The sequence below is a fragment of the Neofelis nebulosa genome, chromosome 8, assembly GCF_028018385.1.
Source record: "Neofelis nebulosa isolate mNeoNeb1 chromosome 8, mNeoNeb1.pri, whole genome shotgun sequence".
In the NCBI taxonomy this organism is placed as follows: Eukaryota; Metazoa; Chordata; class Mammalia; order Carnivora; family Felidae; genus Neofelis; species Neofelis nebulosa.
Genome location: NC_080789.1, coordinates 33450517 through 33466140, shown reverse-complemented (window position 1 = coordinate 33466140; position 15624 = coordinate 33450517). Strand labels below are relative to the sequence as shown.

The following is a 15624-nucleotide window of genomic DNA, read 5'->3' as shown; positions in this document are numbered from 1 at the left end:
TTTCTTTAAACTATTTAAAGAGACATCCACAGAATATTTCATATCTTGTCTTAGACAAGACTAGTTACATATGCCGTGGGAGTTAGGACTTAATAAAATTTGGTAGGCTTTATTTGCATAGCAAAACTACTGAAGCGTGAAGCTTGTGGACTTCTCTATTTGTGTACAATGTGTATTTGTAATTATTTTGTTAAATAAACTGGTGAGTATATGATGGCTGCTACTATGTATTTAATATAGACATTACGTTTCTTATATTCCTATTTATGGAACTATTTGGTTTTCATTATCTACTGTCACTCACTCACAAATTTTACAGACTATTATATTCCAGGCACTATGCTGGGCACTAAATATTGTGCTTAAGTTTTGTAAGCGACACAAGTAAATAATTCTTTCTCCTCACTCTATATTCATTTTTATTTTTTAATAAAATATAAATAAAATGCTTAAAATTGTGGTAAATGCTATGAAGTCAAAACAGTCTGTAAGAAGCTAGATTGGATACTTAAAAAAGAACTTGTCAAAAAATGACACTTAAGCCAGTTAAGCAGAGTCTGAAAGGTGGGGAGGTATTCTTGGAAAGAACAGAGGAAACTGTGATACAGAGAACTATTTAAAAATACCATTATAATCTTAGTAACAAAATACTTGTTAAATCCAACGAATGCTTCTAACAAAACAGTTCTTTCTTTGAATTACTCTAAAAATAATATGAATTTAGACTGTGTTTTTAAATAGTTTTCTTTAAAAAAGAAAGAAAATACCTCCTAGTAAGGTGTAAAGATATTGAAAATTCAAAATTTAGACATTTTTTTCATTCTCAATACAAAAAAATTTAATAGAAAGAAGAGAGCAGAAATATGCTTAATTATATGTACTTTGCATACAGTATACTGGTATTTTTTTCTAGTTTTGTGAACTGTTTTTCTTTCTTCTTTCCCCCCCAGAGTTAACAGAACATGTTAAAATCCTAAAATAACGTTATTAAATATATTTATTTCATACTCCTATTTATTAGGAGGACTTATAAGGGTTTAAGGTCACTGTAATTTAGACTGGGAAATGTGATGAATATCTTATTAAATACTGTAAATTATGCATAAATGATCAAATAGGCTCCCACAGTAATGGCCTACTTATGCTTTAATTCATTAATAAGAAAATTCTGGTTTATGTTAAATGTTCCACATTTTTACAACTAGGACAAATATCAAAAGACTTATACCATATAAATGCAGTATAAAGTCACCATTTTTATCCAGTGGAAAGAGTTTTCTTTTTGCTACTTCTTGAAATGATAATCCGTTTTGGATTGCAATAGAGAGTTTAAGAAACAATGTTAAATTTAAAAAAATAGAGAAAACACATCAGTTTATATAGTTAATTTACCCACTGTTAAGACTGCTGTCATGCATGCTAAAAACACTTTAAGATTTCAGTGATTGCTTTCATTTAACTACCTCTTTGCCATTTATCGGCTTAATTTTACACAAAATGGAGCACTCTTAAAACCCAAGGGAAAATACTAGGCTTTAGTTTTACATACCACATAATGGAAATAACAAATGAAAAAAAAAAGGTTTTTTTCCATCTGCTAAATATCCCACATCTAAAAAGATAGATCAGTACTAAAGTCTCTCAGCACAATTTTAATGCATAAAAATAAGCATCTTTTTTCATGTCCTTTTCAGATTTGAACTAGTATCTGCCTCATTTTCCAAGGTATGCCATTTTCTCTCAAAATATATAGGATAATAAAGTGGAATTTTCACAGCCGAACTATATTGTAAATGAGAAAAATCTTTATTTTCCAAAGCTTTGTCTTTGGTGAGACCAGTTTCAAATCACCTCTACTTTTTTTTTTCCAGTAAAATTAATGCAGTTAAGTACATATCCCTTTGTTTAAATAAATAAAGAAGCCATGGAAATGTATTCATCAAGAGCTAGGCCATTACTGGGAAACATTTTTGAACTACTTAATCATCAGAATAAATGACTATGCTAACAGCAGAAGGGTTGATTAATTTTTTGTTACAAACACTTGCATATTAATAGATAGTTAAATTTTTGTCAGTCCCTTTGCTGTTGAAACGTTCCAAGAGATCATCTAACATATGTTCAAATTACCAGCTTTCTAATAGATAAAAATTCAGTAGCAAGAAGCTATATGAATCAAGAATGCACCATCCCACAGCATAGGTCTGATGACCCCTGAATGTGACCTGCTCCCAGAGGAAAGCAATTTAATGCTCGATTGCACACCGAACAGTATGTATGAATCACAAAACCTCCAGATAAATTAGTGACAGCTACATCTGAATAGGATTCCCTCTAAGTCGCTTATCTGCAGCCAGGCAAGCTTGTTTCACCCTCACTTTCAAAGATAAAAGCCTCATGGCATGTGGCCTTGGCAGATTCTCACAAAGCAAACAGCCCCCATCGTCCATTATTGGGGGAAAAAAATGTCCTTATTATTTCAGGTACTGTGTACTATGACAGCAAATGGGATAAAGTGAAAACTATCTGCAGTGAGAAATTCATCAATCAATACCGGGCCTTATGTCTTCTCTAACTTTCATAAGCTCAGTGCCTCTTGCTCTTTCACTTTTATTTTTGACAGTTCTGATACCCCAGAGTTGCAACCATGGCAAAGTTCAAGAATGGAACAACAGGTTATTAAAGACAACTTATCAGAGGCCAAACAGGGAGAAGAGATGCCAACAATTAGCAAGCAGCTGAAAGACAGATCTGTGACAGAACAAGAAGAAAGGCACAACAAAGCCTTTACCTTTAGCTAACTATGGATTCCATTGAAAAAAAAGAAAAACAGAAAAACTGAGATGCTAAATATATGTTGTAATTACTTAGGGATATTGATCGTAGAAGAGATAAAAAATAATTATGCTCAAAATAACATGAAAATATGTATTTGTAAGAGATCATATTTACATTTCTTATCAGCCAGAGATAAATTGGGATATCAAAACTATATAAAAGTATATGCTTTAAACTGAACATGAATGAATAGCACAAATGTAGTTTCTTCTTCAAAGTAAAGTATTTACTACTAAAATTCTTTTAAACTGAATAATAAAACAGACATATCAGTTTCCACTTTCTGCACTTCTTATAGCCTACAATTACACTTAATCGTCTTCTATTACATATCTTAATGAAAGCCATGCCATATCATGGGATCAGTTATATAGCATAAAATTCAATAGCACAAATAAACAGTACTCACGTTTCAGGTTCTGTTGGTAGTCTTTCTCAGGCAAAATCAGGGTTGTGTTTTCTGGATGAGTCTGTGTTAAACCAAAATGACAAAAAAAATCTCAGTTTCCCATGGCACTGCCACTTAGAATGCATACAAATAACCCCCCAGTTAGTCAAGGAGAAAAAAAATTGCATTAGAGAGTACTGATTTGTAAATTTGGTCTTTTCAAATGTAGATAATGTTTACCCCTCCACCTCCCCCCATATCTTTGCAAAATTTCTGCCCAATGAACTCATTAGTGTAGAAACTCAACTATGGCCATGGTCAGTGAATGAATTTCAGGCCTAGGATTAACCTCCAATAAGCATGCACAATAGTTGGACATCTGAATTTGAGAGACATAAGAACGATGCTGAAAAGGAAAAATAAAAGCAACAACAACAACAAAAAAACATAGTTTAGAGAATGAACAGTATGATAGATCTAGCTAAATTAATGGCTGTTCTATGTATAAGGTGATTAATAGGATCCTAAATGTATAAAAATGAAAGCAAACATACGTTGAAAACATTATCAATACCATACCCAATGACACTTTGGAGAATATAAATATAGCTACTAAATTTACCTTCTTTGAAATTACACAGGTTTAATTAAATTGGATATATGTCCTTTGCAGCAATAACAATTTAAGCAACATTAAACATCATTTAAAATATGCAAGAACTTCAGTTAGGCAATAAAATTATTATTTCTGTTCTGTCTAGCTACTGTGTTTATATTGAGCTATTTATTTACAATGTACTTTAATGTTATCAGTAATTTCTTAGAAGCTTCAGTAAATGGAGAACTAAGATGTTCAATTAAAACATTAAACTTAACTTGTGAAGCACCACATTATAATAATGTTTGTTTCTTTGTGAATTAGAAAAAAAAGTATGGAAAAGTAATTAGAACAATTAGTTTAAATATTTAAAAATCCCAATGTCATGTGTGCATTGTTCGACACTTTATTTAAATAATATAAACACAAAATCACGTAATAGTCCTTAATCACTACATGTCAAGAGTGTTTTACTGTCTCTTGGAGTGTTCTATTTTCTGGTTCAACAAATAGATCTTGACTAAGATGGCCTTCTAATTCCTCTCAGCTTGACTAGATATTAGAAAGGGTTCTTTCCCTCACTCTAGGCCCTTGACTTCTCTTTTCTTAGACCACTTTAAACTTGTAATTGTAAATTATTTTTTCTGTCCCTTTGAGGTACAAATCTTCTCCCAAACTCTTGTCAGTTTCTGATCCAGATTTTTTTCTCTAGGACTTTGGGAGCTCTCCCTTTGGGATGTAAACATTAAGAAATATAGTGCCTCTGTCTCAAAGTCTCTATTTGAGGGTAGGAGTTTTACCTCAATAAGCACTATTAACAAACAGATAGCCTAATCACATTAATCAACTTCCCCAATAACATCTTCTAGTATTTTTTTCCTCTAGCTCATCTCAGCTCTTAAAAATCTCCCATCTTGTATTTTAATACAAGTAAGTTCAATACCCCTCCTTCACCTTTGCACTAGTCTTGAATAAAGTATCCCTTGACATCATCTGGTACAAATTTTCTTTCACAATCTCAAGTGGCTTTATGTGCTGAGACACTAAGTAATTCAGCTGTGGAGAAGATAGACCTTGTACTTGCCTTCATAGCACCTACAATCTAGTGCGAGACTGAGACATGCAAACTGACACATAAAATAGGATGTGATCAATACCATGACCGCAAGAAGTGAATGGGACACCTAACAAAAGTGGAGCAAATGATGAAAAGAACTCTTTGAATCTATCACTTCACAGGTGATGAGGTATCCAGACAAATTTGAACAGGAACAATGCTCCAGGAAAAGGGCCCGGCATGTACGAAAGCCCAGAGTCAAAATAGGCAGTCCATTCAAAGAAAAGTAAGAACTGGGGTGCCTGGGTGACTCAGTTGGTTAAGAGTCTGACTTTCGTTCAGGTCATGATCTCATGGTTCGTGGGTTCGATCCCCATGTTGTGTTTTGCGCTGACAGTGTAGAGCCTGTTTGGGATTCTGTATCTCCTCTTCTCTCTGCCCCTCCCCCACTTGTGCTCTCTCTCAGAGTGAAAAAATAGGCTTCAGAAAATTTAAAAAAATAAAAAGAAAAGGAAAGTAAGAACAGAATGGCTAGATTGTTTACTGTGATGTAGGGGAGTAGCAGGAAATGAGTCTGAGATGTAACAAGAAGAAGACAGAAAAAGACACTTACGGAGTCATACAATTGCTTTTCTTTTAATCAACACATTAAGGGAGGCAATATAATTTAAGGTTTAATGTCAAGGCCTCTAGTATCACAACCAGGCTTTGAAATCTATCTCTCACAAGTTGTATATTAGGCAAATAGTCTAACCTCTTTTAATCTCAGTGTCTCCATTTCATAAAGGGGGAGAATAAAAATACCTCATGAGATTTTGTCAGGATTAAAAGGGAAATCCCACGTAAAACAGTCAGTACAAGTCTTGGAACATAGAAAATGATCAATGATGATGACAACAATGATAGAAAGCAATCTATGATGATATTGACCATGAACCATGCACTGGATACCAGGCCATAAGGGTCATAGTCAAGAGTTTGAATAAAAGAGAAACTACTGAAGCATTTCAAACTGGGAGAAATATTATCAAGTTCACATTTTTGAAACAGCATTCTGATTACAATTAAAAGAATGTTTTGAAAGTTATGAAGTGAATGTTATAATCCAAGCCTGTAGAATGGATAGCAGTAGCTAAAACTGTGAGTAAATATTTGTAGGTATATTAATTAAATGTTAATGTGTGCAGTGATAGGTTTTTAATAGAATGTCCTAATAATAGGGAAATATACATGTGTTTATTAACTGTTGTCTGGTTATAATTATCAAGAGCACAGCCTTTCACTCATGGAAGTATCCTGTGTTGGGTGATAAACTACAGAGTGAATGTCTTTGTGAGCATCAATTAGTATATTCTGTAAGGGGAGCTTTGTTTAATCAAGCAAATCAATTGAATCGATGTCATCTTTAATGTATAATACATCAGTAATCATAAGATAAACAACTATTCTTTATTTTTGTCATATTTATTTGTCAGACAGTGCTTTATGCTATTACATATATTACCTCATTTAGTCCTAACAATCCTATGGTTGATATTGTTGTTCCCACATGAGAAAATTAGAGCATGTAGAAGTAATTCACTCAATTTGCATAGCATACGGAAGAGCATAGGTTCAAACCAGACAGTCTGGATCCAGAGTCTGTGCTCTGAAGCCCTATGTGAAAAGTGGTATTATAGAGTAGTTTTTAGAGTATCTCTCTGAAGCTCAGAGAGGGTACTATAAGCTAAGAGGATACTAAAGAATCAAACAAAGAATGCTGGGGCATTGGGAGAAGAAACTATTTCACCAAGGTAGAAAACACAAAAAGGATAAAATAAAAGTAGTTTTAAAAAGGAAAAGATATTTCAGGTAGATTTTAAAGAATGAATAGGACATCTGTCTCCTTGAAAACCAAACAATCTACTTTAAAGAAGAATTTGTAATGGCAATATGTTTTCCCTTCCCAAATAGATCTGATCATTCCATCTTTTAAATGTCCTTGCATTTACCAAACATATATAAAAATGTTTATCATCCAAATTAAATCTGTAATCAACAACATTCTGACAGATTTTTATTATACTTAAATGAAAATCTAAAATTCAAACTCCTTGACATTGCCTCTCTGATTATATTATTTCCTATGGTGTGCACGCGCACACACACACACACACACACACACACACACACACACAAACACACTCACATATATAACACATACCAATATCCAAGATAGTCCTGCCACAATAATTTTCTCTTTCTCAAAAACACCAGGCATCTGCTATTTTGCTAGTATAATCTTCAACCAAATCTTACATTACCAGATCTATCTCATATATTTCTTTTTCTACTTCCTACCCTATTTTATATCATCTTTTTTTAAGACATACATGGCATCATTTTTATGAAAAAGGTTTATTCTTTGCTAAGATACTTCTCTGTGTTGATAGAACTCTACCTGCTGTGCAACTCCTGGCTTATTCCAAAGTATTCTCCACCTCCTTTAATAATTTCATGTAGTAAAGAGTCTGTCTCCTGCCTAGCAAGTGTCAAAGTTACCATTTTTCATGTATTTCTGTAGTTATTGACAAAATTATTACTAGCTTTAAGTCCCACAAGGACAGAGGCTGTGTTAGTTTTTAAACTGTAATATATCCTGAAGGAGATCAGAATACACCCCTCCAACACAGGCCACTTTTTACTATGGGTTAGTTGAGCTGAAGGTAATTGAGAATCAACAGCTACAGAAAGAAGGCTTCTCAGAGTTCCCCTTACATGATTAAAAGCAGAAACTTCAGAGAAATGAAGACTGCCAAAAATCCCTTCTCTGATAAGTATTATGGCCATGAAGAAGATGGAGAGTCAGCACCAAGATAAGTCTTCACACACACAAAACAATGATAACAACAAAACTCTTACTAAAATCGCTAGTTTCATTAGTTTCCCCACATTTTTGACATTCCCACAATGTATCCCTCCTAGAAGCCCAAATTCCCCTTTCCTCATCTAGCCCGTGATTTATTGCCCTTTGTCATTAATATTATGTAAGCTTCCAAGTCTAACCACTTCTTGGAGGGTTCACTTCTTTTCTGTGGAGACTCCATGAATGTAAAATTAAAATAAAGAAACATATGCTTTTTTTTTCTGTCAATCTGTCTTTTGTCAGTTTGATTCATGAAGATAAGGGAAAAGGTTTTTTCTTCTGCTATTCTCCCCAGCACCTAAACCAATGCCAGGCTCAATAAATATTTGATGAATACATGATGTGTGACTTGGCAGGAAACATGCACTTGGAGTGACTGATTTATAAGAGAATATGAAAACTATCGGTTGAAATTACCAAAGAAAGGGTTTTGCAGAGTGCACTATGTTGTATGTTGTCCTCCTCACAATTATTTCTAGAAGTTAGATAAGGTCTAAATGTAAACAACACAAAATAATGCCAATAACAGATAAAAGTAAACAAACAAATAATTAATTAATAAATACATTGTTCAAATGAGATTGAGATAGGAAGTCCAGGGCCATTTTGACATTTTTGTGGTCATCAAAGACCCAGCTTTCCTGATTTTCTCCCCTTAGCCAGTGGCTCCTATCTTCAAGGTATTTGAAGTATTTCTACTTCAGTTCCAGTCTTTATGATTTCAGGAAGTAAGAAATAGGAAGGGCAGAGGGCAAAAACAAAAACAAAAATGAAACTTGTGGGCCCCCTAAAAAGAGATTATTCTACGCACTAACCTATAGCTTCCGTTTATGCCTTATTGAAAACCTCTTCAGAACTGAAACATAGATATTTAGATATTCTATCATCATATTACCCAATATAGTGATCTATTAGCAAGGTAAATGAGAAAAATAAAAACCGGTTTTCTTTTCTCTTATGAAAAGTATCCATTTTTAATTTTTGAGCATTTTACCTCATAAAACTGTGTTTTCTTTTTTACTAAACCTTTAGGAAATAAATCTTGGCAAACTTTTACTACGTTTTCCTTTACATTTACGTCCCCAATAGGCTAGACAAAGGAAGCCTAGGATTAAAACAGGATTCATAGTCTGAAATATCAACAACTGTGAAATACCTTATGGGAAGTACAGAGACAAATCTCAAGTGCATCCCAGATATACACGTGAAGATGTGAGGCCACCTCGTATACTCTGTCCACATTCAATTATACCCCTGTCGCCAACCTGATGAGATTTCAACATCTTACCTACCCCCCAGTCCCTGACGCCTCTCTTCCCAGCTCTTAAGAAGTTTCATTAAGTCAACCCTTGATGTTAAAAACTACAGAAATTAAGCCACAGCAACTGGAAGGCATTCTTCTTTGGCTTTTTAATGTGTGTTTTTATGTGACTGAGTGCTTAGGTAGGAGTGAATGCTTGCCGTTTTGGCTATTATTTTCACACCAGAAAATAAACCCATATAGTGATGGAATGAATTGGGAGCAGGTTTGGCAACTCTACCGTTTCTTCATTCTGCCTCTTGGCTAAATTGTCCTGTTACTTGTTCTAAGCTGAAAACCGAATTATCTACCAGAATGAAATGAGAATAGCAGATTTTCAAATTTATCCCCCTCTTCCCTCTCAAATATAGCCTGATATTTGAATTTCAAAGACATGCTCCTTGTGTCAATAAATGGAATAGAAAAGTTGAGAAAATAACCACTTAAGAAAAATATTGGTGCTCTTAATAAGCTCGAGAGGAAAATGTCTACCCAAAGAACCAGGAGTGAATATAATTCAAAATGAAAGCATATTTGTGTTAATATTTTTAAATTAATTTTAGGGATTCTTCTGTCAAAAGAGAGTTTTCTGATTGGTTAGGTAAGCCTTTGAAGAACTAAATAGACTACTTTTTTATTTCATGACAAGTTTGCTATTCTAAAGAAAAAAAGCTTACCCATGCAAAAAAAAACATAAAACAAAACGAAACAAAAAAAAACAAACAAAAAAACCTGACTTTTGACAAATAGCACTTGAAAAATTTTTGCCAAACATTGTTAAGCAATACAGTTAAAAAACATTATATTCTCTTTCCCTACTATTTCTTTTAGGTACTTTAGAAGTATCAGTCAGATTCCAATTGATTGTACCTAACACAAATCCAATGGAGACCTAAAGATATGTTTAAAAATCCCTAAAAAACAAAGACAAAGTTGAGAAAAAGAATTATTTCTTTTAAGCTTTAAATAGCCAGCAATACAGTTCTCTTTCTGCTCAGTGTGCGTGTCTATGTATGAATGATGGTGGGACAACACCTAAAGGACCAAACGTAAGATTTCCCAAGAGAAGGCTGATGCCCACTTAACTAATTATGTGACATCTTTAGCCAGCAAATAACAGCTTACTTCTACCTAGTTTGTGACTTCTGGGACAATTATTTATAGGCACATACATTTCTTAAAGCTCATGTATGCCCTATAAAAATTCCTAAGGAGAATGCTAATAAAATCATTAAAGAAATATTCCATTTGTATACATTACAGTCTCAGGTATTCATTTTTTCATTTGAAAATTTTAACGCAAAATATTTCAGGCCTGTCAATGTAATACCTACCTAATACATTCAAGACAATGCAATATACTCATTTTTTAAATAAAAACATCCTACATAAAATTTCTTTTTTACTCCAGTATTGAGGTATAATTGACAAATGAAACTAACATATATTTAAGATCCACAATGTGACGTTTTGTTATATGAATGCATTGTGAAATGATTGCCACAATAAAGCTAATTAACAGAGCCACAACTCACATACTTTTTCTTTCTGTGATAACATTTAAGATCTACTCTCTTCATGGGGCACCTGGGTGGCTCAGTCAGTTGAGCGTCTGACTTCAGCTCAGGTCACGATCTCATGTTTGGTGGGTTCAAGCCCCATGTTGGGCTCTGTGCTGACAGCTCAGGGCCTGGAGTCTGCTTCTAATTCTGTGTCTCCCTCCCTCGCTCTCTACCCCTCTCCCAGTCATGCTCTGTCTCTCGCTCTCTCTCTCAAAATAAACATAAAAAAAAAAGATCTACTCCCTTTGTGAATTTTAGCTATAAAATAGAGTATTATTATTATTTTATTTTTATATTTTAAGCACCAAATATTTTTTAAATGTTAATTTTTTAAATTTTATTTGTTTTTTGACAGAGAGAGAGCAACAGAGAAGGAGACGGGCACAGAAAGAGGGATAGAGAGAATCCCAAGCAGGCTCTGTGCTTTCAGCACAGAACCCAACAAGGGGCTTGAACTTGTGAATCATGAGACCATGACCTGAGCCAAAATCAAGAATCAGACACTTAACCAACTAAGCCTACAATAGAGTATTATTAACTATGGTCACCATGAAATACATTACACCTCCAGAACATATTCATGCTGCATAACAAAAAATGTGTACCACTTGATTAATATAGCCCTATTTCCCTACCCTCTAGTAACCCTCAGTCTACTTTGTACTTCTATGAGGTTGACTATTTTAGATTCTGCATGTAAGTGGGATCATGCAGTATTTGTCTTTCTTTGCCTAGCCTATTTCACTTAGTAAAATGTCTTCGAGGTTTATCTGTTGTCAAAAGTAACAGAATAGGAGGAGCTAGAGGAAGATGGCAGCATAGGAGGACGCTGGGCTCACCGCGCGTCCTGCTGATCACTTAGATTCCACCTACACCTGCCTAAATAACCCAGAAAACCGCCAGAGGATTAGCAGAACGGAGTCTCAGGAGCCAAGCGCAGACGAGAGGCCCACGGAAGAGGGTAGGAAGGGCGGCGAGGCGGTGCGCGCTCCAGGGACTGGTGGGAGGGACCAGGGGCGGAGGGGCGGCTCACCGGCCAAGCAGAGCCCCCGAGTCTGGCTGGCAAAAGTGGAGGGGCCTGACAGACTGTGTTCCGACAGCAAGCGCGACTTAGCGTCTGGGAGGTCATAAGTTAACAGCTCTGCTCAGAAAGAGGGAAGGCTAGAGGACAAAGGGAGGGAGAGCTGCTGAGCCCCCGGACACAGAGCTCAGTTTGGTGGGGAACAAAGGCGCTCACCAGCGCCATCTCCCCCTTCCATCCCCCAGCCAAAATCCCAAAGGGAACCAGTTCCTGCCAGGGAACTTGCTCGATAGGAACAAACACCCAACTCTGTGCTTCTGCGGAGCCAAACCTCCAGCAGAGGATCTGATCCCTCCCGCTGCCACAGGGCCCCTCCTGAAGTGGATCACCTAAGGAGAAGCGAGCTAAGCCTACCCCTCCTGCCCCCGTGCACCTTGCCTACCCACCCCAGCTAATACGCCAGAACCCCAGCACCACAAGCCTGGCAGTGTGCAAGTAGCCCAGACGGGCCACGCCAACCCACAGTGAATCCCGCCCCTAGGAGAAGGTAAGAGAAGGCACACACCAGTCTGACTGTGGCCCCAGAGGTGGGCTGGAGGCAGACATCAGTTAGGACTGTGGCCCCGCCCACCAACTCCAGTTATACACCACAGCACAGGGGAAGTGCCCTGCAGGTCCTCACCACTCCAGGAACTATCCAAATGACCAAACGGAAGAATTCCACTCAGAAGAATCTCCAGGAAATAACAACAGCTAATGAACCGATCAAAAAGGATTTAAATAATATAACAGGAAGTGAATTTAGAATAATAGTCATAAAATTAATCGCTGGGCTTGAAAACAGTATAGAGGACAGCAGAGAATCTCTTGCTACAGAGATCAAGGGACAAAGGAACAGTCACGAGGAGCTGAAAAGCGCTTTAAACGAAATGCAAAACAAAATGGAAACGACGACAGCTCGGATTGAAGAGGCAGAGGAGAGAATAGGTGAACTAGAAGATAAAGTTATGGAAAAAGAGGAAGCTGAGAGAAAGAGATAAAAAAATCCAAGAGTATGAGAGGAAAATTAGAGAACTAAGTGATACACTAAAAAGAAATAATATATGCATAATTGTTATCCCAGAGGAGGAAGAGAGAGGGAAAGGTGCTGAAGGGGTACTTGAAGAAATTATAGCTGAGAACTTCCCTGACCTGGGGAAGGAAAAAGGCATTGAAATCCAAGAGGCACAGAGAACTCCCTTCAGACGGAACTTGAATCGATCTTCTGCACGACATATCATAGTGAAACTGGCAAAATACAAGGATAAAGAGAAAATTCTGAAAGCAGCAAGGGATAAACGTGCCCTCACATATAAAGGTAGACCTATAAGACTCGTGACTGATCTCTCTTTTGAAACTTGGCAGGCCAGAAAGGATTGGCAGGATATCTTCAGTGTGCTAAACAGAAAAAATATGCAGCCGAGAATCCTTTATCCAGCAAGTCTGTCATTTAGAATAGAAGGAGAGATAAAGGTCTTCCCAAACAAACAAAAACTGAAGGAATTTGTCACCACCAAACCAGCCCTACAAGAGATCCTAAGGGGGATCCTGTGAGACAAAGTACCAGAGACATCACTACAAGCATAAAACATACAGACATCACAATGATTCTAAACCCATATCTTTCTATAATAAAACTGAATGTAAATGGATTGAATGCGCCAACCAAAAGACATAGGGTATCAGAATGGATAAAAAAACAAGACCCATCTATTTGCTGTCTACAAGAGACTCATTTTAGATCTGAGGACACCTTTAGATTGAGAGTGAGGGGATGGAGAACTATTTATCATGCTACTGGAAGCCAAAAGAAAGCTGGAGTAGCCATACTTCTATCAGACAAACTAGACTTTAAATTAAAGGCTGTAACAAGAGATGAAGAAGGGCATTATATAATAATTACAGGGTCTATCCATCAAGAAGAGCTAACAATTATAAATGTCTCTGCGCCAAATACCGGAGCCCCCAAATATATAAAACAATTACTCATAAACATAAGCAACCTTATTGATAAGAATATGGTAATTGCAGGGGAATTTAACACCCCACTTACAGAAATGGATAGATCATCTAGACACACAGTCAATAAAGAAACAAGGGCCCTGAATGATACATTGGATCAGATGGACTTGACAGATATATTTAGAACTCTGCATCCCAAAGCAACAGAATATACTTTTTCTCGAGTGCACATGGAACATTCTCCAAGATAGATCATATACTGGCTCACAAAACAGCCCCTCCTAAGTATACAAGAATTGAGATCATACCATGCATACTTTCAGACCACAATGCCATGAAGCTTGAAATCAACCACAGGAAAAAGTCTGGAAAACCTCCAAAAGCGTGGAGGTTAAAGAACACCCTACTAACGAATGAGTGGGTCAACCAGGCAATTAGAGAAGAAATTAAAAAATATATGGAAACAAACGAAAATGAAAATACAACAATCCAAACACTTTGGGACGCAGCGAAGGCAGTCCTGAAAGGAAAATACATTGCAATCCAGGCCTATCTCCAGAAACAAGAAAAATCCCAAATACAAAATCTAACAGCACACCTAAAGGAAATAGAAGCAGAACAGCAAAGGCAGCCTAAATCCAGCAGAAGAAGAGAAATAATAAAGATCAGAGCAGAAATAAACAATATAGAATCTAAAAAAACTGTAGAGCAGATCAACGAAACCAAGAGTTGGTTTTTTGAAAAAATAAACAAAATTGACAAACCTCTAGCCAGGCTTCTCAAAAAGAAAAGGGAGATGACCCAAATAGATAAAATCATGAATGAAAATGGAATTATTACAACCAATCCTTCAGAGATACAAACTATTATCAGGGAATACTATGAAAAAATATATGCCAACAAATTGGACAACCTGGAAGAAATGGACAAATTCCTAAACACCCACTCTTCCAAAACTCAATCAGGAGGAAATAGAAAGTTTGAACAGACCCATAACCAGTGAAGAAATTAAATCGGTTATCAAAAATCTCCCAAGAAATAAGAGTCCAGGACCAGATGGCTTCCCAGGGGAGTTCTACCAGACGTTTAAAGCAGAGATAATACCTATCCTTCTCAAGCTATTCCAAGAAGTAGAAAGGGAAGGAAAACTTCCAGACTCATTCTATGAAGCCAGTATTACTTTGATTCCTAAACCAGACAGAGACCCAGTAAAAAAAGAGAACTACAGGCCAATATCCCTGATGAATATGGATGCAAAAATTCTCAATAAGATACTAGCAAATCGAATTCAACAGCATATAAAAAGAATTATTCACCATGATCAAGTGGGATTCATTCCTGGGATGCAGGGCTGGTTCAACATTCGCAAATCAATCAACGTGATACATCACATTAACAAAAAAAGAGAGAAGAACCATATGATCCTGTCAATCGATGCAGAAAAGGCATTTGAGAAAATCCAGCACCCTTTCTTAATAAAAACCCTTGAGAAAGTCGGGATAGAAGGAACATACTTAAAGATCATAAAAGCCATTTATGAAAAGCCCACAGCTAACATCATCCTCAATGGGGAAAAACTGAGACCTTTTTCCCTGAGATCAGGAACACGACAGGGATGCCCACTCTCACCGCTGTTGTTTAACATAGTGCTGGAAGTTCTAGCATCAGCAATCAGACAACAAAAGGAAATCAAAGGCATCGAAATTGGCAAAGATGAAGTCAAGCTTTCGCTTTTTGCAGATGACATGATATTATACATGGAAAATCCGATAGACTCCACCAAAAGTCTGCTAGAACTGATACATGAATTCAGCAAAGTTGCAGGATACAAAATCAATGTACAGAAATCAGTTGCATTCTTATACACTAACAATGAAGCAACAGAAAGACAAAAAAAGAAACTTATCCCATTCACAATTGCACCAAGAAGCATAAAATACCTAGGAATAAATCT

General features: G+C 36.3%; 1 protein-coding gene across 4 annotated transcripts in view; it reads right to left on the bottom strand.

The window, feature by feature from the left end:
- The window catches only part of MGAT4C (MGAT4 family member C), a 742934-nt gene that overhangs the window by 315466 nt on the left and 411844 nt on the right, over positions 1-15624 (bottom strand). For all 4 annotated transcript variants that reach the window (XM_058741864.1, XM_058741865.1, XM_058741866.1 and 1 more), the window contains one exon: positions 3248-3308. In XM_058741864.1, the coding sequence (XP_058597847.1) occupies positions 3248-3308 (61 nt within the window). The remainder of the gene's footprint in view (positions 1-3247; positions 3309-15624) is intronic.